General features: G+C 39.9%; 1 protein-coding gene across 2 annotated transcripts in view; it reads right to left on the bottom strand.

Moving 5' to 3' along the window:
* DOCK4 (dedicator of cytokinesis 4) overlaps positions 1-24,594 on the bottom strand; it is a 483,151-nt gene that overhangs the window by 57,075 nt on the left and 401,482 nt on the right. The window contains exons 31-36 of one of the 2 annotated variants that reach the window (XM_019514562.1): positions 23,494-23,642; positions 21,904-21,989; positions 15,971-15,997; positions 15,708-15,803; positions 13,451-13,511; positions 8,344-8,437 (exon numbers count right to left, since the gene is read on the bottom strand). In XM_019514562.1, coding sequence (XP_019370107.1) covers positions 8,344-8,437; positions 13,451-13,511; positions 15,708-15,803; positions 15,971-15,997; positions 21,904-21,989; positions 23,494-23,642 — 513 coding nt within the window. The remainder of the gene's footprint in view (positions 1-8,343; positions 8,438-13,450; positions 13,512-15,707; positions 15,804-15,970; positions 15,998-21,903; positions 21,990-23,493; positions 23,643-24,594) is intronic. The other variant, XM_019514563.1, reaches the window with a different exon arrangement.

Genomic DNA, 24,594 nt, shown 5'->3' with positions numbered 1-24,594 from the left:
CAGAAGCAGCATAATTGAGTTAGCATGACAGTGCACTGGCTAATTTATTCTCCTGGGAAGCAGCTCTCATTAACTTAGGCACAATGCCATGCTGACATTGTTTCCAGTGAGAGACTCAGATTGGGGCATCACTACATGCAACTGCTTTAAATTGTACAGACAAATCCAGAAAGTGCTACAAAATGTTACATACATTGAACAATCAGAAATAGATCCTACACATCTCAAACTGGGAAACCAAAATTAGTGGATAATTTTGATTTTAATCTCTCGGGGTATACTGCTAGTTAGGGTTAACTTGAAAATTGATCCTAATCCCATATCTGCTGACCACTCAAATTTGAGCCCTGAACAGCAGTTTTAACCTAATCCTGGAAGCTCTGCCAACATTCTGGGCACTAGAGTGACCTTATTCCTCCCTTGCCTTCTAGGCCTGCCTCTTTATGCAGAGTATTTGGACCTACCTGACAGCGCAAGCCTAAAGCACAAGTCTTCCCCTGACACCAACCCCCTGACTTCTTCCCTGCCCTTCTGCACTCCTGCTTTCCTCTCTCTACTGTCGGTAGGTGGAGACAAACCCAGAAGAGACTAGACCAAGTCCTAGATTATTACCATTTTACATATAAACAGCAGTGTAAATGGCTGTGATGTAGGCAATAAGGTGTGCTTTAGACAGGGAAGGGCAATACACTTGCTTCAGGTTAAAGTTGACCCTAAATATCAGCGTAGACAGACCCTCCGTGCTTCAGTTCTCATCCTTTCAGCATAAAGGGAAGTTGGTTTAATGAATATTTGTAATATCACAGCCACGGTAATCATACAAAACCTGCCTTTAGCACAGTTAAAACAATATGTAGTAAATAAGGCATTCAGACACATGCTGAATAATGAAGATAAAACGTAGCATCAAACAACCAATCATTTAGTTAGCACATTCCTTCTGAATGAATGAGAGGACCCATGGAAGAATAGCATGTGATCATATAATTTAAAAATGTATCAAAATGAATATGCACAAGAGAGATGAATTAACATTGCATAGCCAGCTTCAGTTTCGGCAGTTCGTATCTTTTAAGTGCTTGACTTGCTGCCTTAATCATGTTGTTTTTTTCTCTGCAATTTTATATTTAAGACAGTAATCAGTGTTAACCAAACAGATACAACAACATGCACACCCCTAGGGATGTTGTGGTAAACATGCTCCATTTCAAAAGAAACTGGAGGCTTCTAAGGCAGATAGCACATGCATTTCATTATTCATGGATATAAGAAAGACATACCCACAAAGTGCACAAAGTGAAAACACACAGATAAGCACACTCCCCCCTCCCCTTGATACTATTTTCAGTGTGGGGCTGGCTGCAGGTGATAACTTGAAAGCCACTTGAGGCTTGAGAGCCTCAGCCTAAAAATCACTGAGTTAAGATGTCAAACATACTATCTTGCACTATTATTTAAAATAAACTGCAATAAGGTTGATACAGTTTTGTGCTCTTTACTGCTAAAAGGCTACAAAGTATGAATACACAATAAAAAAGAATCATAGAAAAATTGGCTGTTTGTTCAAGTCCAACCCTCTACAAGAGAGAGGTTCATCCCTGTTTAAAGTGTGCATAACCTGCACTTAACCACTTCTACTTCTAGAGATTCAGATTCTACAACACTGGCTGGTAATCAGCTCCTATGTTTAAATCATCATCATAGTTAGAAAATTCTAATATCTAACCTAACCTGCTTTTATTGCAATTCCCCCATCCCCTCAAAATAACTGACCACCATTCTCTTATAATAGCCTTTTTGTATTTAAAGACTGTTATTAAGTCTTCCCTCGGTCTTCTCATCCCTAGTCTAAATAATTTCAGCTCTTCCAGCCTTCCTTTCTAGACTGATAATAATTTTTGTGCTTTCCTCTGGAATCTTTCCATTTGTCTGTATCTTTCTTGAAGTTTGATGCTCAAAACTGGACAAAGTACACCAGCTTAGGCCACCTCTGGACTAAACAAAATGGAAGAATCACTTTGTGTGACTTGCGCAGAACACCTTATTAATACATCCCAGTATTCTATTAGCTTTTCTTGCAACAATAATATGCTATTTACTCATAATCAGATTACAATCTACTAACATCCCCAAATGTTTTTCTGCAGGAATACAAGCTAGCCCATTTCCTGTTTTGTATCTAAATTCTGATCTTGAGCTTTTGATTATTACTTCCTAAGTGCACCACTTTCTGTCTTCTGCTACTGAATTTCAATCTATTTATTTCACATATTTTTCCTAATTATCAAGGTGATTTTGAACTCTAACCCTTTCCTCTGAAGCAGGGGTCAGCAACCAATGGCCCACAGACCAGATCCAGCTCACAAAGGTTTGATCTATTCCACATTTTATTAATGTCATGCCAATCCCCTGCTGCTGCCCAGCCATTTTAATGGCAGCTGACTGGCTGACTGTTGCCATTCCAGCCATGCCTGGTCTGTGCAGAGGGCTACCTACTTTCTCCTCTTTTCACTGCAACATTTGCACATCCTTGGCGCCAAATTAACTGGTCTAAATTGTTGTTCGCTGTGCTTTTCACATTTTTGGGGTAAGGATATATTGGGGGAAAGGGGGGAAAGTAGCTCTCTGCATAGAACAGGGATGGCTGGAATGGTAACAGGGGATCAGAGGCCGGCAGCAGTGGCCAAGGTGCAAGCGCTATTCCACTATTAGAAAAGGTCGCTGACCCCTGCTCTCAAGTGTTTGCTGCCTAATCCAATTTGGTTCTGGCATTCACAGACTTATTACAGATACAGTCAATTCCATCCTCCAAGCCACTAATAAAAATATTAAACAGAACTGGACTCAGAACAGATTCTACTTGATGCATTCTCCTAATCTGACACTGAGCTATTGATGACTGCATTTTGAGAACAATTACCCAAGTAGTTATGCACACACCTTATAACAGTTTCATTTAGAGTAATAGAGGACTAACCTTTTTTGGCAGACATGCCACAAATTAGCCCTGCACCCTCCCCAAGTGCCCTTCCAATTCCTTTCCTTGGCAAGATCTGCTACTCTGTTTTGTTCTCCCCACCCAATATGCTGCTCTGCATTCTTGCTCCTTGCCTTCTCTGCCATTGTTCTGCCTTTCCCCTCGCTGATCTATCACGTCACTCACAGGGGCTGCCCGTGCCACATGTGGCATGTATGCTGCAAGTTGGCTACTTCTTACCTACACCGTATTTCCTTAGCTTACTTAAGAGAATGCTCTGGGAGGTAGCATTCAAAGTTTCACTCAAGTCAAGTTAGGTGACTGCTTTGATTTACATAGCCCATTGCTTTGTCACAGAAGGAAATAAGTTAGTTAGGCATGACATGCTTTCAACAAACCCACACTTGGTTGTTACTAACCACTTTGTTATTCTTTGGGTGCTAAAAAAAATAATCAACAATAATACGTTTGACTACCATTCCAGGTACCACAGTTAGAGTGACCAGTCTACAGTTCTTGGTGTTTTTCTGCTTCCCCTTCTCTCAAAAAAAGGCACTATTCTGGTTTCCCTTCTCCAGTTTTTTGGGACCCCACCTATTTGCCATGAATTCTCTACAATGGATCTACAATTACGTCAACCGTGATTGCTCTTCCTTGATTGTTCTACAAATAATCTCACCAGGCCATGCTGATATGCAAACACTCAGTTTATCTAAATAATCTCCAACCTGTTCTTTCTTTACACTAGACTGAGTATCTACACCCCTCCCCTTCAAGTCCTTGCAGCTAACTATGTTCAGAATCCAAAAACTGACTTTTGTAAATTTTAGATTGAAGTAAAAACACGTTAAACTTATGGGCCTTCAGTTTTCTTACTGTTCCTTTCCTTTTAATTTATCATGCAATTTCTTGGCTTTCAAAGTCTGTTGTAATACAAGTCAGTACTTGTGAATTGTTGTATATAATGTATGGTATATATTAATAATTTGCCAACACCACTAAGAGATCCCCCATGCATCCAAAAAAACGAAAAACAAAGAGAAGGGCAACAATGTTGGTTCACGGCATTAGAAATTCAAGTTATGAGGAAAGGTTAAAAAAGTTAGACACTTCTAAGATAAATGAAAACTGAAAGGTTATCTCATTACAATTTTCAGGTCTTTAAGGGTATGTAAAAAGGACATTATAGTACAATAAATATTTTAGCCATGAGGGGATTAAATGTATAGCTATGACTGGAAGCTGTGAGGGGACAGATTTAAGATGGATATTAGATTAGAAAAGACCTTTTTTTTCCCCACAAAGAATTATTAAAATTTGAAACAGTGCAGAAAATCGTACAGTGAAAACAGATAAAATAAATGAGTTAAAAAAAAGAGTGAAACTTCTTAGTGAAATAAAGGTGTACTACAATGGAATAGTACTGAGACTTAACTTTATTTCCAGTTCCACTGGCCCTTGACAGGGGTCAGTATCCTAAGAGATTAGTTTGGACCTTGTTTTTCACTGAAAGCACTGCTTCTGGTCTTTGTTAAGAGTGGAAGCTAATTTTTTCTTAATCTAATCTCTTTTCTAAGACAGATCTGCTCATAAGAGCAAAACATGAAAGAGCCATGGGATTTATCATGCGGAAAAATGCAGAAGTCATACATTTTGAATAATAATAAATGTACAGAAAACACAAAACTCTGATGGAGATGTTTTGTTAATATTGTTCTCATCTATTATATTAAAAATCAGAAGATATAGCTTCTGTCTCAAAAAAAATTATGGCCGTGTCAAATGCATTGGCTCAGTAGTAAGCAAAATCATATGCTACATGCTACAATACACATAAACCATATGAGGTCATTAAAGTGCCTCTCCTTCTCAATACATTTACCCAGTCTACCAACATGTTAAGCAGACAAAGGCCACATAAATGGAATCAAGTTGTTCTACTATGCTCTGTGTTTTAGGAGATCTACAAAAAGGTCCAGTGCAGCTTATATTCCACATGCCTTGCTCAGTAGGTATGTCTACTTTATTTTTTTAATGTAGTAGTAATTTTGATAATTGGAGCCTTACAAGTGAAATGTGGAACTCCTTAGGGAACAGCTGAAGGTTTTTAGCTGAACAGGTAACAGCTGGGATTAAGCCCCAGATATCTCAACAAACAGGAATTACTTTAAACAGTGCATAGTTAGCTTGCAGCCACAGGCACAGAACTAGGTAGTGTATTTATTTATTCATTTATTAGATTGATTTGCCACTCTTCCCTGAAAAGGCTCAGGTGAGCTTACAGAAGACAGGAAAATAACTTATAAAGCAAGCAAACAAGTATTCACTTGGAATTCACTTGGAACAGGAAAAACAAAATAGCTTATAAAACCCATTAAGCACTAAAATAAACTATAAAGCAAATCTCCTAAACACTATTCCAGCTTGGCCTTCCCTCCTAAAGCCTCACCCGAAGAGAAAGGTCATTTAGTGCATCCAATCCATATCCAAGCTTGGGTTCTGGCAGGCCTCAAGGGGAAGGGAGTTCCAAAGCTGACAGGCAATTACCAAGAATAACCTCCATACATTTCTGCCTAGTGAATTTGACACACTGATGGTACTTACAGGAAGCTGCTCTTGGCTGACCTTAGGGAATGTGATGTGGTATAAGGGAGAAGGTGTTCCCTTCCACATATAGGGCCTATGCCATTAAGAGCCTTTTTGATCAAAACCAGCACCTTGAATAAGGTGACCACCTGTCTCTAGTGGGGCAGGACAGTCCCAAAATTTAAAGATCAAGTCATGGTCCTGAGCTGAATAACTCCAGGACAGCATTTGTCCCAGATTCCCCTGGACATAGTTAACTATTGTCCCAGTATCATGTGCAAGGATTGGGGTTTTCTGTTCACTGCAGAAAAATGTGGGAAACAGCAGGTTTCTCCTTACAGGCCGGCAGAGTTCCAGGCTGCAAGGGGCTGATTGGGGCTGGAAGGAGCGGGAAGTGGGGGCATGTGTATGTGTCTGCAAGCGTATGCATGCACATGGGTAGCAATACAGCCAGGCCATGGTGGAGAGCAGCTCCCCCAACTGCCTGCAGGTAAGTACGGGGTGGGGGGGCAGCTTCAGGCCCCCATGGTGAGGGAGGGAGTGGGGCAGGGTTGCTGGCTGGGGTTGGGGGTGCTGCCCCACTAGGGCAGTGCATGGGGCCTGGGACCCAGATGGGAATGCATGGCCGTGGGACCCAGCCAGGGAATGGAATGGAGCTATGGGCAGCTTGTCCAGGAGGCGGTGGGAGGGTGGGCTGACTCCCCACTACTGCCTGCACTCCCTGGGTGGGGAACGTGGGGGAGCACATACCCCCCAGATTTGCGTGTGGGGTGGGGGGCTGAGGTGGGCTGCCCACTGCAGGCTTGTCACTCCTCACCCTGCAGCCCTCCCTTGGGGGCCTCTGCAGGCCAGCGAGCGAGACCTGGTGCTGGAAGGTGGAGTGGGGTGGGGAGGCTCAGTGCAGCCCCTGCTGGGAGCCCTGTGCCAGCCATGCCATGGCAAGGCACCCCTCTGCCCGCCCGGCAGCAGTGTGGGGTAACTTTGCACTACTACCACTGCCCCCACCGGCAGCAGTGTGGGGTAACTTTGCACTACTACCACTGCCCCCACTACTGCCGGGTGGGCAGGAGGGTGCCTCATCATAGTGGCATGGTTGGCTTGTAGCTACCTGCAGCGACAGAACAAAGCCTCTCCAGCCTCTGATGCCAGGTCCTGCCTGCTGGCCTGTGGTGGTCCCAGGGGGAAGCACAGCAGGGTTGGGAATCTGCATTCTCCCTCACCCCCAATGGGCTCCACTCCAGCTTTGCCACCCATTGGGGGGGAACAAGTGGGCATGTGTCCCGCTTTTCCATTTTCAAAAGGTGGTTACCCTAACCTTGAATTATACCTGGAAAGCTACTGGAAGCCAGTGCAAACTCAGAAGCACTGGAGTTATGTGCTCCTGGTAACTCACCCCCATCAGAAGGGAGTGCAACATTCAGCACAAGCTGCAGTCTCCAGACAGTATTTATGGGCAGCCTCACAAAAGGCACTGCAGTAGTCTAGCCTTGAGTCTACAAAGACATGGATGATGGGCCATTTCTGAATATCAAAGAAAAGGTCACAGCCTTCTCTAGATGGAGTTGGTGAAAAGGCTCTGCACACCACTTGCAGACCCAGGTGCAGTACAGGATCCAGAAGTACCCCAAGGCTGTGAACCTGACAAGGGGAGGCTGAACTCTAACAATAATAGGTACCCCAACCCCCCTAGGTCATGTGGATGCCCACCACCATCACCTCTTCCTTGTCTAGCATCCGCTTCAATTGGTTTCTCCACATCTAATCCACAATTGTAGCCAGGCACTGAGAAAGGACAGAAACTGCAGGGCCCAGGTCAGATGAGATAAGAGAGAGAGCTGAGTGTCATTAGCATACCGAACACACTTCACTGCAAATCTCCACATGACTTTGCCCAGTGCATAACTACATTATGAATCAAATTCCTGAATATGAACCCACTAGGTAATATTTTATGGCTTATGATAGACAGGAAGGGAGACAAGATAGTTTAATAGTACTTTTCTGACCCTAATATCATGTGAAAAGAACAACACAGTGGATAATACACAACTTAGTGAAAATCCAAATTCTCTCTTTATGTTTTACAGCTAATTTGTATAAGAAAACAATTTTTGCCATATTTCCTTTTCATTCGTGATAAACACATGAAGTTTCCAAACCCCTCGCAATTCAAACTCAGGGTGGCAATGCATTTGATTTGACTAAGCCCACTGAACTCTTATATAATTGTTAAAAAAAAGAATGCAAAACCTAAAGTTCCTCTATTTAATTCAGAGTTAGGCTTCTGAATTAATACAGGCTAAATTGAGACTTCTAGCACAGTGTGGGCTGGGCTGTAGGCAGCGTCAACCCAGCAGTAGCACCAGAAGGCATTGTGACTCAAAGACACCCAACTGAGCCACAAATCCTCCCTTCATTTTTCCTTGCTGGGGTTGGAAGGAGTAATCAATGTATTGTTTGTCTACACGAGCAATAAATTACTATTTCCCCAATGTGGCACCACTTCACGAAAATTCACCCTTCTGTCCAGCAAGGAGCAGAGGTGGTGAGTAGGAGAAATAGAGAGAAATTCTCACTATTCCTTGTTCACCTGCTTAGGGAGACAATGAGCCAATAAGAACCCCCATCTACTCTACTCGGTTAATCTAAGATCTGGGAGACCTGCAGAGAGGTCAAAGGAGATTTCTTATAGCCTGTGAGTTCAATATGACTATAAAAAAGAATGGTAAGTCAGAATCCAGCCCTAAATATATTTTTCTAGGTCACATGTAATAAATTACCTGTGAAGTTTTGTGCTTTCAGATGAAGGTCATAAAGCTTATGAATATACCGAATATACATCTCTTCTTTATTCAATTCAGTCTTATAAAAATTCTGCAATAAAATTATATAGATGATCAAACAATGTTTTTGCTAAAGACAATAAAATAAATAGTTGGAAAGTGTGTACACAATGTATGCATCTGATGTAGCATTAGAGAAATTTATTCAAGTTTTTTAAAAGTTTCATGTTTACAAAGGCAAGCTGTAAAGATGCATTACATTTAGCATTAAAAGTACATAGCCTCTTATAAATAGGATTCTTAAATTTTGTGTAGAACAGGAATGAATACTTTTTAAATCTTGGAGGTACAAAAGCAGAATCTATTTGAACTAAAGTCCCATATGAAGTCCTTTTATATATTTGATTTATATAATTTAATAATATAATTATTATATCATTTAGCCATTCAAAATACATATATACTTCACCAAGGCCATTTAATATCTTGTTGAAAATTCTATATTGATTTTAAAACTGAAAGTACTTTGACTTTAGTATGCATGTTTTAACAAAATATCTACTGTAAGGATGTTTCCTCTTCAGTATGTGACAGCTAAATGCCAGAAGGACTTTGGTGATATTAGAAAGAGCTATTCAAGTGTTGTAAACAACATGACCCTGAATGAAAAATGTGATTTCTTCAACCTTGAGATATGTTCATAAAACTGATAACTAATGCACAACTACTGAATACTATGGCTGAAATGAGGAAAAAAAAACAAAGATCTATTTTCAACTTTTGTCCAAAGGCATGGAATCAAGTTTTCAGAATTGCTTAGATATCTCTAGATGTGTGACTCTTTTGACTGACACTGTGGTAAATGGGTAACATATGTGCACTTTTTCACTCTAGTTCATGATACTCAACATTTCATTCTGTTGGGTTAATACAGGCACTAAACCAGGCACTGCAAGGTAGAAGAGGAGTGTTCTACAGTAACCCATAAATATTGTCATCTTGAATATCGGGTTTCAGGGCAAGCAAATATATATCACCGTGCAACACTTAATGTTGGCACCAAGCTACTTGGATCAAGACAGATTATAGCATCATACATTATCAATGCTACAGGATGATCCATGTTAACGAGTATAATCTGTTCATAGAAACACAGATAATTAGGGTTGAAAGGGACCTCAGGAGGTCATCTAGTCCTACCTCCTGCTCAGAACAGGACCATCGCCAACCAGATCATCCCAGCCAAAGCTTTGTCTAGCCGAGTCTTAAAAATCTCCAAGGATGGAGATTCCACCACTTCTCTGGACAACCTGTTCTAGTGTTTTACTACCCTCCTAGTGAGAAAGTTCTTCTTAATAGCTAACCTAAACTTCCCTTGCTGCAACTTAAGACCATTGCCTTCTTGTCCTGTCATCTGCCACTACTGCAAGCAGTCTAATTCCATCCTCTTTGGAACTGCCCTGGTTTACATTGGTTCCATGTTATATAAACTGTGTATCACTTGTGGGGCTACCAGCATTGACTGTGTCCCCCTCTCTTGGATAATTGGATATTTTTATTCCATGTCACAGTTTTCCCAGTTCCAGATTACAGGTACTAAAGTGTGAAAGGTGTAAGGAGCATTATAGAAGCAGTTTGGGGGTAAACAATTGTAAAAAGTCACAGCAAAAATGTGAGATATTACAAAAATAAATGGATATTTTTAATGGACAACAAAAAGAATGCATAACAATCCAAGAACTCCAACTAGTGGTAGAGCAGGTTTCTAGAGCTCATGATGGAAAGGAGTATTAAATCTGTATCTGCAAGTGCATCTAAATCTACCATATGCAAACCCACACTAGACTCATTAAAAACATTATGTACAATGCAAAAGTGCAGGTACTCATGCATGTAAATCACAATGAAATGTGGCACTGAATTGGAATACCAGACATATTGATTCTAATTGCTGAGGGTGGAAGGCTCTGCTATTTTAACATGACTATCTGTATAAGTCCTCAGGTTCTTTGACAAAGTTCATTTCTGACCAAAGGACAGAGCATTTCATGATACAGAGAGCAGGTTTCTTCATTAAAAGCAATATATACATATTTAATAATAAATATGTACTGGGGATTTTCATCTAATGATTCCAAGCCATAATGTGTGGTATATTCAGAAGTGCTGGCTACAAAGAGCCTGAAGCCTTCCAAAAAGGTCAAATATTTAGAAATCAGACATCATCAATGCACATTTTTTTTCTGGATAAAAGTATAAGTTGGAAAAATTCAACAACCCTTTGTCAAAGTGACAACTATCAACATGAACATATGCTGTTTGGGTGGTGTCTCTGCAAATGACATGACAGCATATGGTGCATATAAGAGCAGAAAGTCTTCCTGTTCCTTGTCTCTCAGACATGGTTTCAAAAGGTATAGGATCAGTAACAAACAACACAGTTTTGAGCCACATTAATGACCTGGTTGGGGATGTCTGGTTTAAAACAGAAAAAAATCTAAAAACTAGCTGCTTAGCCATTCAACCTGATGAGCTAAACCAGGGGTGGCCAACCCACAGCTCCAGAGCCACATGCGGCTCTTCAGAAGTTAATATGCATCCTTGAATCTTTGCACAAGCAGATGGTGACCAGCTTCCACAGTCATTACGTCATGTCACATGACACAACTACTCACAGTGAGCACATTACTCAGTTTGGACTCGGAAGTTTGGACTCTGGAGCCACAGGGTGGCCACCCCTAAAAACCATGCAACTGTCTGGTGCTACATATCATAATGTTTGAGAGAGAGAACATTACTGTGATGGGTCTGCTGGAGAAGGCTTGCTGCAAGAGCATGCACTTTAGGAGAATGGTATTTGAGAAGCTTTAGGAAGCACTCAAAATATATCCATGTTCAGTGCAAGTAGTATATTCTAGTCTACACTAAGAACTTCAATTCAGTAGGGTGCAAGAGTAGCAGTCAGGTCACTTGAATCCAGAATCCTGCATTCTAATGCTTCAAGAATTATTAATTTAATTTCCACTCTTTTGCTGCTAAAAAAAGATCTTAAAACTTCTGCCAAATCCTTTGAGAAGATATTAAGAGAGTGAGCTTCATTAATAAGTGAGCTAATCACTTCACAGCATTCTACACTACTCTTGTGATGGCTGGAATTTCTTTCACCAACAGCTCTTCTTTCAAGCTGAAGTGAGACTGGCTCACACAGCAAAAGCCGATTTGATTCTTCAAAATAAGAGCAGAAATGCAAGCTTTAATGAATGATTAGCACTCTTCAGACATTCATTTTGGACTGCTGGTAAATCTATCTTGTGGATCTCTAGGGCTTGTAAGCAAGCTGGAATTATCCTGGAGGTTGAAATAGTGATATTCTGCACGACAGGGTAGAACCATTCATCAAAAACTTAAAAACTGGATTCCCTACACACACACACAAAAGGAAATTGTAGACATCCCCTTGCTTAAGACATCACAAAGGGTATGGAACAGTCATTTAAACAGGATCAGCATATAAACTGATGCCTAGAGGAGACAAAAGTGGATTACCAACCTTCTTCATCAAGGTACTGCTGATGCTGCAAAACAAAATGACAGGCTTTTCCAGTGACAAGACTCACAAAAGACTTGCTCTAGCCAGGAACTCAGCACTCAGCTTTAGCTGCAAATCCATTTTCATGCCATTTCCACCCTCTTGTCTCCATAAGACAGGTTTCTCTTAAAAACAAAGCATTCCAGCTTCCCATGGACTGAAAATACTTTCGGTTTGTGTAATGCCCCAGTTAAACCTTGGATGCATATTTTTTTCAGAGCAAGAGAGATTTATCTGTGGTGCCAAATAATGGTTGTGTTGGTACTGACCTGAAGATTGCACTGCTTTTGAAACTTGTCTAAGTCTATCCCAACCATGCAATTTGTCCAAAAAAAATATCACCAACAAAAATCCACACAGAATAATGATTGTTTTAAAGGATTTATACTTAAATTAAAGTTGTCTCTAAAATTACTTTAGTTGTTTATATGGTACAGCAATAGCTTTAAAATTTATCAGGAGATTAATGATCCTTGAGAAAAGAGCAATGAAATGTTTCTTAGCCTGGTAACAGTTTACCAAACTTTGGGAAATCCCATTCTAGAATATTGTTACAGTATTTCATGTGCTTTGCGTATGTGACAAAGGGAGTGAACCCTGTAATAAATTGTCCCATAACTATAGACCAAGAATTTCTCTTCTTTGGATAGTACTGTGTCCCTACAGAAGAAATCCTTACAAGCTCATTCTGTTTGTACTCCCTGGATAAAAATACAGCGTTTGGAAGCTCTCTCATGAAAGTTGGCACCTGCTGCATTATTTCATAGAGAAGCTTGAAACTATTCTAAAGGTCACAAAAATTCAGAATGCCTTTAAACAATCTTAGGCTAATATAACAACAGCCTTCACTAAAAAGGAATAAGCAATAGAAAATAGTATTCATACTAAGAATTCATAATCTGAACATAACTGGAGTGCTGGTATCTCAGCTCTAAAATGAGACAAGGGCCTCACAGGACTGGCATTGAAGGAGAAGAGAGGGAGACCAACCACTACTCAGCAGTTAATCCTCATACGGAAAAGTAACCAGGCCCCATTGCTGGGGAAGGGAAATGCCAGAGGCAGAAATCTAGGTGAGTTTTGTTGTGTGTTGTTTTAATCACACAACAGAAGAAGTTTCACTGGTATTTCATGTGAAACTCACCTGTTAATAAGTTTTATTAACTCCCCTATTGAATGATATTTGGGGGTTCCTCAGAGCCAAACTACAAATACTTAGGCAAAAGCACAAGAAAAAAAATTCAGCCTAGACAAAATTAGATCAAAACCTAAATCAGGCCCTAGGCAATGCAGCATATCACAGTAGCTAGTATTCCTAGCATAGTACTATAGTGTGCATTTTAAGGCAACATAAATATTTTATATCATTAGTGTAATATGTGAATTCAGTGGCATTAATTAAACCTGCAGTTTGGAACAAAGAAACAGGTTAATAAACCTTACCCAAGTCTTTAAGTGTTTACCATAGAACATTTATTTCTTGAGGCAAAAAGAGATAAAGATCATTATACGAACCAACAAGCTAACAGTGCAGCCAATCTTTTTACCATCCACTTCCCCCATTTTCATGCAGTCCCTAAAACAAAAAAGAGCAAAGTCAGAGATATCTGAAGTATGGAATGAAGCAATGGTTTGCCCTTTGAACAAGAAACACATCCTATAAAACAGAATTGAGGAGCTTAGGCTGGAAGCAGACCTCATGGGGGTGGAGTGCGGGGAGAGGCTGATCATGCTCCAGAGACATCTACAGATGTCCCTGGATGCCAAGCCCCTACATGGAGTGCATCTGCAAGCAGTGAAAAATCCCTGCTTACAGATGTGCCCCTTCTTGTTGGGGAGCAGGAGAATCCCCTGCAGGGGATTTCCCAAAAGGTATTTGCAACTGCATCCCCAATCCCATCGCTCTGTTCTTGTAGGAATGCCCAGGGAAATGCCCTGCAGAGCAATTCTCTCAGGCACAGCCTGGGCTAGATGCATGCAAGCAGGGAACACCCACTTGCAAACATGCACTTTGGAGCCCCAACTTCCATTATAATGAGCTCTGAGATCCACACTATTGTAAAAGCTAAGTATCATCACCATTTGGAGAGGTTGATAACCTAACTCTAGGTTAAATGTTAAGATATGTGAGGCATCTAATTACAGAGACAGAGTTAGCTGTGTTAATCTGAAGTCAGGAAGAAGGCTGGGTAGATGTGCACCTTACCAACTAACTAAATCAGAGACATAAACGCATATGCTTTTGTAAGCAGTTACTTTGACAGATGACAGCATCTTATGAAGTAAACCCTCTGCTTACAAAAGCATATGCTATACACCTCTGATTTAGTCTATAAATTGCAGATCAGATCTACTCAGCCTTCTGCCTGACCTCAAACTAACAGTTAGCTACATCTCTCTACTCATGGACAGCACTCCAATCTAGTTACAGCACATACACTAAAAATAGCACCACTGTGGCAACTCTAGATTAAAATGAAGAATAATTATACACACTTAATTCCTAAGAAAATGAACAAATAAGGTGAATTTTGAACACTGATGCACACATCAGTTAATCAACTTAATAGTGGAAGATGTTATTTTAAAACCTGCTGGTGAATACAGTGCTTTAAAACATACTGGACTGACAAGTGTGGAGGTCATAGCACCGATAATCTCTGAAGAGGTATAGGATGGATATGCCTGAGGAGCCAAGAACCCCGGCTCCCTGTTGACTACATACTTCAACTTTCATCTCAAACTGTAAAAGAGGACAGCAACTCTGAGAGTAGACATTGTGATGCATGTCATTTAGGCCCCTGGCAGACATTCATTTAAAGGCGCCATGGGATTTGGGATCAGATCCCAGTCACTTGCTATTGCTGGTGTAGGGAGAACACAGGATCATGATCTCAGGATCCCTTTGCACTGGCAAGTAACAAGCTGGGGCCTGGTGCTCCCGTGGCTGGGAGTACTGGTCGGCTGCCTGACACTCCCAGCTGCAGGGGCGCATAAGGCTCCTTGGCTCCAAGCTTGGCCAAAGGCTCAGATGCACTCCCATGGATGGGAGCCCCAATCAGCTTACCAGTGCTTGTAGCCACAGGAATACGCTCGAGTCTTGAAGGGCTCTGGTGCACTCCTGAGGCTGGGAGCAGCCACATGTTCAATTCAGGGCAGAGCAAGAACCAGCCAAAAAGTTATTATGCTTGTTTTATGAAATAAATTAGTGGCTTATTCCCTGCTTTATTTTATTGCACCATTAATTGCTTGAATGAGTGGCTGGTTTGCTAAAGATAGGATTCCCTGTTTAATCATGTCTTAAGTGTAACTTCTGCCAGGGGCCTTAGATCAACTGTAGAGCCCCAGTGATTAAGGAACTAGATGCAGATTCAGGAGAATTGAGTCCAGGTCTTGGTTCAACCACAGACTTCATGTGTGACTTTGGGTAAGTCATTAACCCTTTCCATGCCTCTGTTTCCCATTTATAAAGAGGAGGATGAAACTACATCCCTTCTCCACCCCTCGGTGTTGTCTAATTAGCTCCTTACAATAAGTATGCCTGGGGCTAATCTTAGATGGCACTATTTAAATAGCTACAATTTGAAATGGGCTCTGAAAAGGCAGTAAGAGAATGATTTCTAATCACTACTAATCCTGGGGTACTTCTGTACCAGTAACCTCCTAGTGAAAGTTTCCAAATTCCTGTTAGAAAACTGCTGGATTGTAACCTTGATGTTAGACTTCTGAGTGCTATAATAGTCTCAATATAAATAATATGCTAACTGCTCACCTGTAGTCGAGTAACCTTTCCATTAGACGTGTTACAGTAGCAATTAATGAAACGCCACTTTCTCTCCATGTTTCCCGCTCAATTTTCTTCAGTAGGCTGGAAAAAGTGAACCCAGAATATTTTCACCATTTATTTTTATCTTTCACCATGACAACCACTCTACTCTCAGCATTTTCTGAGAGGCCTTAGCAATATCTGCAACATTCAGGGATTTAATTTGACATTCTTCTTACAAGCAGCACAATTTGCAAACAAATTCTTACCTAGGATAGGGACCAAAGAGTGGAATTCTAATCCAGGAAGCAGTGACAAAGCAAATGGATTTTTAAGTTAGCCATGTCAAATCGAAAGGCACACAAATATTAGAGAGAAAATACACAAATATTTCAAAGCCTTAGATTATAATATATACTTCTTGTTTTTCTTTAATTCATTATATGCAAACATTTAAGAAAACAGAAAGAAGGGGAAGACTTACCTAGAAGAGAACATTAAGAATTTTAAGATTCCTTTTCAATGGAACCCTGCTTTGCTAATGTAAGGATTGCTCCCGCCTACAATAATTCTGCACCCACACAACTTAACTATATTGTAATTGCAACAGGAAAAAGCTTTTTATTTAGGGAGGGTTTTTTTGTAACGTGTTCCCTTCATTTAACAGCCTCCACTCAGTACATACTATCTACGCATTTACAGTTCCATGAATTTAACTGTTGAACCAAAGGATCCTAAAGATGTCAAACTCTGCTCTCCCTAATATGAAGGTAAATTAGGATAACACACTGAAACAAACTAATTGACACTGACTAATGTGGCATAATAGATGGAGCTGGCAGCAACATAATTGTTAAGATTGCCTTATGTTATTTAATCACTTGGACTGAAATTTTCTGCATTTTCTTTCTTCCTAAGGATCTGCTTCTTGAAAGTTTCAGAAAGAAATATTCAGACATTTCAGAGAAGGAGGTATGGGTAAAACAGAGAGCTTTCCCAATGATAAATCATTACCCAAACAGTCATTAATATAAGGAGTTCCATTACTTCCATGGTGAGGTGCAGGATTGTGCAATCTGGCAGGATGATGAGTCCAGAGGTCATAGAGGTGTTTTTCTGTGTCCGTGAAAATCTACTTAGACCTGGCTGTGTTATAAGTCTCTGAAAACTGCCATTTACACATACTCAGCAGGACTTTAGAGGCTTGTAGATAAAACATCAGAACTTCTGTCTACATCAGGGAAGCTCCCAGCTTCACTGACCTTCATCTGAACAGATCTCCAAAACTCCTAGGGCAATTTTACACGTGCTCCAGGATGCGGCATCAGGTGCTTTAATTAGCAAGCTGCACTAATTAAAAAGCATCCGCACATCATGTGTATCACATCAGCATCCCCCCACTGAAAATATGGCAGCTTCGAACTAAAGTTCATTGAACGCGTTTTATTTCAAAGCAGCCCACCTCCATTTTTTTCAGTTAAGGGATGCGCAGGGATGCTGATGCACATGACACGGAAGGCTGCTGGAGTATGTCAATTTCCATGCTCCAGCAGACTCGATTCATTTGAAATCCATGTCAGTAGGAGCCCCTACATGCTAACTGAGTATATAAACTATGCCCTGTTCAATTTCCTATGGGTATAATATAGCATGACTTTTGATGTGAATAATTAGTCTGCACACATGCAAATTCACACACTGTACACAATTATCTATCTATGTTATCTGTCTGTATACGTGGACATATGTTAAAGATAGATAGATAGATAAAGAATATTTATTTACATAGAAAAATATTGTTTTTTTCCAATTGGGCACTTGTATAGGTTGTGTTCTGTGCATACCTCCTTTTTTGCATGACATACCTTTCACAGATGTAACACAGAGCAAATATGTACATCAAGAGCCATTCAAATATATCCCCTGGCTTCCTCATGGCAGTATCTAGATAGATTTATAGAAAGAAATGCCTGGCATGTCAGCTCTGCCTTCTTTCTCTTCACAACATGGTGTCTGAAATTCTGTGCACACTTTATTTAATACCTCTTCTCCTTGATCCCATTCCCAGATCTGTTTGCTTACCAGCCACCCACATGCACACACATTTTTTTCTTTGGCTTGAAGCCTGCTTGCCTTCATCATTCAGTTCTCGTTAGACACTGGACTTGACATATGGCACAGGTGCAGAGCATTGTAAATATTGTGCAAAAGTGAGGGACAGGACAGGCAGTGCAAAGAAACCTGACTCTGCACTAATAAACGCACATCTGCAGGGTCTTTTTACTTAAACCTTCATGCTTGGGTAACTCCAAAAAAGAAAAAAAAAGCAGGATAGTCAGTATCTCAAATGGCATCATGAACACCATGTAACCATTTTGGTACCTCTTAAGAACAAAGGAGTGGGTACAAAAGAGAGTTTTATCTGTCCAGTGCAGAGGATATACTTAGATATTGACCTTGCTATATGCTTAATCCCTAATCATACTCATACTGGAGCATAATCACCTTGCAGTATTCAGGTGTTACTGATCAAAGAGTCTCGTAACTGCCCACCTGAATTGGGCACTGGAGATGAAGTGAATCCCAATGCAATCTTACAATGGTCAGAGTTTTCTTCTTTTTACTTTATTAAGCAAACTTGTTAAATCTTACATGTGTAACTCAGTGGCATTTGATAACTTGTCTATCTCTCTGTAATGCAGTAACTTTTGAACATCTCATTGAACAATTCCAAAATTTCAGGGAATTAAAGGGAGCCCCTCTGCTGATTCTGGTGGACACAAGAATCCTTCTAGCATGAGGGCAGAAGGAAGTTAAGAACAACGTGGAAAGGAGGGAACAAAGACCCTCTGGCTTAGGCTAGAGAATGGGGAATGATGGTGTGGTGACAGGAGGCACTCAGACCCCATGCCACAGTGAGAAGGAAGGAATGGAGGCGTTATGGAAGAGAGAAGGGAAACAACTATGGGTTTCCCGGACAGCAAATAAGGAACAATGATGTAGGAAAGGGGGAGAAGTTGCGCACATATCAGGTACATGGGTGCAGGAAATGGAAGATACAGAGTTCCTAGAATTGGGAAATGTGTGGGGAGTTGCAATGATGCCCTGAAATAGAAAGAGGCTGGGAGGGCAGCACACAGGAAAACTGTTGTGGGGAATGGAGGATTAGGAGGAGCTCCTGGCAGATGCAATGAAGCAAGTGACATTCTATTTCATTTGAAAACACTGAAGGGCACTGGTTGCTCTTTGCAATACATACATTATAAAATAAGGACATAGGAGTGGAAGGGATCTCCTGGGTCAACAATTCAGATCTTTGCTACTGGAGGCAACAGCATTATATAATCCCTTTCATAAACTGACTCATCTAAAAAGCATTTTGTTCCTGCTACTTTTATTGGACCCTGATATGAAGGTGGCTTCACCCAGTCAGTTTAGAAGGTTGCAGTAATTCTATACCAGGTAATTACTAGCAATTTTTGGAAATGAAGGGCTTGCATATGAGCAATGGTTTTAAACTAAAAAATGGCTTCTGGTTTGAGTAAGTGATCAGAATGCTACAGAGATGTAGCCTGAACTCTCAACAGAGTATTGATAATTAACATTCCTATGTTATTTAACTAAGACATTCAATTATTTTTAATCGCAGAGTAACAATTTGAAGTGAGATCAAGATCTTTTTCTGTGTGGATTACATTGGACAACAAATATAGCAATTTGTACTTGATTACAACAAAATATTTACTTCTCCATCTTTAGTAACAGTCCCCAATGATGCCTTGCTGATTGCAAGCCAGCTACTGTCTGGTCACTTCTAAGCCTCCTGGGATGAAGCCTGTCCAACAATGAATAGCAGCAACATTTCCCCCCCCTTGCATTTTATGGTATATTTCATTATGAACATCAAACCCCACAGCCTATAACAGTTTAAACCTGTCCAGTGACATTTGTAATTTGGCTTTGATGTGCCTTCAATGCAAAGAGGTTTGTATGTTGCTCTGAAAAAATTAAGTTAGCCTGGGAATCTTGAGATGCAAAAGTTTTTTTGATTCCAGCTGTCTGCAGAGAGAGGAAACAGGACAAAACCCTAGACTCCTACAAAACACTATGTAAATTATTATCCTATATCCAGAAAATGCAAGAAAAGTATACCTCTCTCTCCTTCATTTTGTATTTGCTTAGCAGTGCCTATTAAAAATGAATCAGGGGACATTCTTAAGACTCATAGGGCGCATCCTGATAAGCATGCACGTTCAGGAGCACGTGGCAAATTGACCCGGGTGGGGTAGGGGAGGCTAAGGCCAGTACCTGTGCTGGCCCCAACAGTCTTACCTGGGGTCTTGGTGACCTCCTAGAGCAACAATGGCGTCAAGCCGCCTGCTTGGAGCCTGGCCAGCAGCCAGAGAACGGCTCTGGCCGGCCAGGCTCCCTTTCTGCTATGCCACTTTTTTCAGCAGTGGTTTCTTTTGACACTGGAATCTCCCGGTATCAAAATAAACCACCACACTGCTAATTAGCAGCATGATGAGCAGGTGCAGTTTATGGTGCTTTGTTCAGACGTGCCCATAGTTGGTAGCTCATTTTGCCAAAACATTCAAAACTTACTTGCTTGAAAACTATGCTAATATTTCACAATTTCTTCAGTTAACATGTACATCATTGCATCAACATCTTAATCTAATCACATTTGCATTGTTTTTAAATCAAGGAAGTACAGCACCAAAACCCTTCGATAATATTTGTTTAAATTACTGATGGAAGAAAAAACAATCTGATGTGTTGTCAGTAATATGCCCAGTATAATAATGACCACAAACCTTTACATGTTTTGCCATTTTTTCTTTCTTCAAATCACAAGGTACAGTCTCCACTTTAAATACCTTTTGACTTATGTCCTTCAGTCAAGGCAGATGCTATGATACAGTGACTGGTTTATAAAAAGTTTTAACCTATTCTTCCACTATTCTTTGTATAATGCCTCCCCCATTTAAAACTTCCCAATAAAGCTTAAGTTTTTCCCCCAAGAACTGTATTTCAGATGCTATATACTTTATCTTACAGTTAGTTTTATCTTAAAGTTATTTTAAAGCTTTGCTATGAAAGATTTTGAACTTTTCTTATTTTTTATTACTTTTGCTTACACTTAAACATTCCAAGAAGTACTACTACAGTTTATACTTTAACATACTCTGTTATAGGTCTCCATTATTCAGTCATTTCTGCTTTCCTTTGGATGTTATGAGCATAAGTACTTATATTAGAAGACCGGGGTTTTTTCTCTGACTGCGATTCTAGATGGTTATGTTTGCCAGAGCACAGGCACAGAGATATGAATAAAGTTTATTTGTAGAGTTAAATGTGATTTTTCTCTCTCACTTAAAAAGAAGTCACTCAAAACAAATACACTGCATGTTTAATAGGATTAGAAAACAAACATACAACATGAAACCCAGTGGAAGAACAATATAGCCACTTCTGAAGTTACCGGAGTCTTATACTGAAGTCTTACACAGAGTTGGAGTTAATTTGGGAAACATAAAGGAGATAAGAGTTTAGTTCATGATTTGACATCAGTGATTACATTTGATGGGAATAACCTGTGGAGCACCCTAAGGGCTCCAGAATAAAGGACAGCATTTACCCTCCTCTACTGTAAGAGTCTCTTGTTATAAATCAACAACATGCTAGTTCTTAACATATATGCAGTGGTCAAATAATCACTTGTAAAATAATTATAATATGAAGGTAACCTGCTCACAATAAAACAGTCATAACATCAATCAAAACATCCAAAAGTGAAAACCTTATTTGGATAATAGCAAGTTTTGGTCATCTGTGAAACGGATTTAATAAGCAGCTGCTTGCTTTTACAAGGTTATATAAAAAAGCCCACACCCCACCTGCATCCTCCACCCAACAAATGAACATCTCTAGCTTTTCAGATTTCAAAATTATTATGAATAATAATAGTTTATGGTATAAGATACACTGCCTCTCCCCCCAGGTATAGCTGTAAATAAAAAGACATGCTCAGTTATTGAAGATACAGTAAGAACGTCTTCATGTAGGCAATTAGCCCTTATTTCTTAGCTGCCAAAAGAAACAAGGATCACAGCTGGTTTAGTAGTTTTAGTCCACACACATTTTTAGGAGCTAACAAACTGGACTGAATAAATGACTTAAAGAGGAATTTATTACTCACATGCTATTGAAGAGCTCCCGGTAGGTTTCATCACCCTTGCCTTCTGACATCAAGCTATCCAATTTGTCAATCAGTTTAGCTTCCACCTGCAACACATACATATTTTTTTTCTTGAATTAGATTTGGAAAAAACAAGGGGTTACTAAATAAATCCCCTAAATTACTGGTTAAAAAGTAAAACTGAATTTTATGACAAAAGATTTAATCTCTTTTAAACTGCTACCATTCCTGAGGATTTTTTAAAAAGAATTTAAATGGAATAATGTAACTTAAACCTATAAGCTGAGCAGCATTTGCTGTTGCTGCTGCTGCTGCTGCTAAGGCAGCTATCTATTTATGGACTCAAATAAAAAAAAAATCATACAACCCAATGATACTGAATTCTTACCACAGGCTGTAAGACCTCAATATAAAGCTACCTTCTTTGCCTCCATTAATTAATTGTATGGTGACTTATCCTCTTTGGCAATTTGGGGTTCACAGTTACTCTTGCCACTGCTGAATCCCCTCACCTCAAATATGCCTCAAACATGCTGCTTTGGAAATCTAGTGCAATGGATTTCCCAGTCAGTTGTTAAGAAAAGCTAGAGCATAAAGATTTTGTAGCCAATGATGATTGTAATAATTACTGATCACTATTTATTATTGAAGCAAAGATGCTAGAATAAATTTCCTTATAACAATAAAGATATTTAGTAACTAAAAACAAGAATTAACCATTTTATTGTGAAAGTGCTCTGCTAAAGAGTAAATCATAATTCCAGCATGCCATTAAGCCAATGACCAATACAGAAAGAAGCAAAAAGTTCGTATATTGCTTATGCAAGATTTATTTTTCCATTAGTCCTTATCAAGAATTTGAAAGTAAATCTAATAACATGCTAAAATATTAAAAGGGAAAAAACACCTACTTACATCATTGCATGCACTTCTTCTTCTCTCAGTTTGTTTTTTGTTTCTAGTTAGAGATCCCACACTAATCCGTATCATTGCTTGAAACTAATTCAAACACTCTCTCTTTGTTTCATTTAAAGCAGGAGGGAGGAGAGCAGAACGAAGTGGCTTGAAGCAGTGTGAAGGAACCAAGTGGGAGCTGCAAGAGCAGATGGTACACTTGGTAGTTCCTTACTTGCTGGCTAAGCAAGTGCTTGAGTGGCAAGAATAGCTGGATCCTCACAGGGGCTGGTTTCTCATACAAACAGGGGGTTTTGTCAACTGGGAGGGCAGATAGTAGAATCCATCTCAGTAAACCTTCATAGTATCATTCCTAATTTTCTTCCTAATTATTTTTCCCCACCAATGTAACCCTTACTGCTACAGAACCCCGAGTGAAAGTCACCCCGAGTGAAATTCTGCCTTACTGATAATATGCTAATTTGGACACTGACTTCACCCTCATCTTAAAAAAGTAATGCCAATTTTTGATGTTAACATCTTGAAGGACTTAAAGTATTTCCCTCCAGCTGAGGTCACAGCAAGGTATTAGTTGTTCTTCATCCATTTTGCACCATTATAGATTTTGTTAATGAGTTAATTGTTCAGTGTTAGAGTTGAATTTCAATCTTCCCTGATAAACTTCACATACGGTACCTGTTTAAAGTTGCCACTGCGCCTTTGCTCCCAGTCCATCATGTCATGGAAAATGGGAATCATTACATTTCGTAAGTCTGGCTGAGGTATCAATGTCACTTCTAGGAAGGGGCCAATCAATGCTGGGATGAAGTGGAGTTTATGTTCCCCTAAAATTAAAATGAAGTTGACTGTAATTAGAGATTCCCTTCTGGGTAAGTTATGAACAATCCACATTACTGGCTGCTGTGTGAAGATTACAAAATGGTGGTCTAAACGGAAACAGTTTGGTTAGCTAACAACATTCCTGGCATGGAGTGTTTCTTAAACTCCAGGAAAAAGACAACAGCTATGGACAATGCAGGAAAAAGAGTCTGACTAGTGCATCACATTTCTGAAGAAGCACTGAGTTTATGAATGACTGTTCACACTGTTAAGACTGTTCACTCTCTTTACTGTTCATCTGGAACAGGGGAAAAGGACAAATAAAAGTTTCCATGATCATCACTTTCTTAAGAACTCTCTCTGACATGCTCCCATAGGCTAGTATCAAGCTAACTGTCTTAACCAGAAAGCTGATGTGCAACCAGTAAGCTACTCCTACTATAGAAACCAACGCATTAAGGACATTGTTTTCATAGTGACTGTTTCCTTTCTGCAGGTATGAATTGCTCCTATGTGCTTGTCTATAAATGTGGCTAATTATCCGATTTCATGTATGCACTGGGGAGAAGCAGTATAGATTTGCACCTTACAGACTAACTAAATGAGAGATGTATGGCATCAGCTTCTGTAAGCAGTGGCCTTATGTCATCACAGCACCTGACGAAGCAAGTCTGCTGCTTAAGAAAGCTTATGCCATGCATCTCTCATTTAGTTAGTCTGCCTGGCTGCAGACTAACACAGCTAACTATCCCTCTCTGCACAAAGGGGAAAGACATAAACATGCACATTTACACCTATCCTTCATGTTGTGGGTCCAAAAACGAGAGTACAAATTTTGTCTAAAGATTTTGCAAGTTGGGATTCTATTGTTCTCAAAACATTTCCTTATCCTATCAAAGCTAAACCTCTGCCATTAATTAATCATATTCAATTTATGCAGTGCAGAAGTCTCAAAAC

Source organism: Gavialis gangeticus, unplaced genomic scaffold, assembly GCF_001723915.1.
Source record: "Gavialis gangeticus isolate Ggan-Ray unplaced genomic scaffold, GavGan_comp1, whole genome shotgun sequence".
In the NCBI taxonomy this organism is placed as follows: domain Eukaryota; kingdom Metazoa; phylum Chordata; order Crocodylia; family Gavialidae; genus Gavialis; species Gavialis gangeticus.
This window is presented reverse-complemented; position numbering and strand designations above follow the sequence as displayed.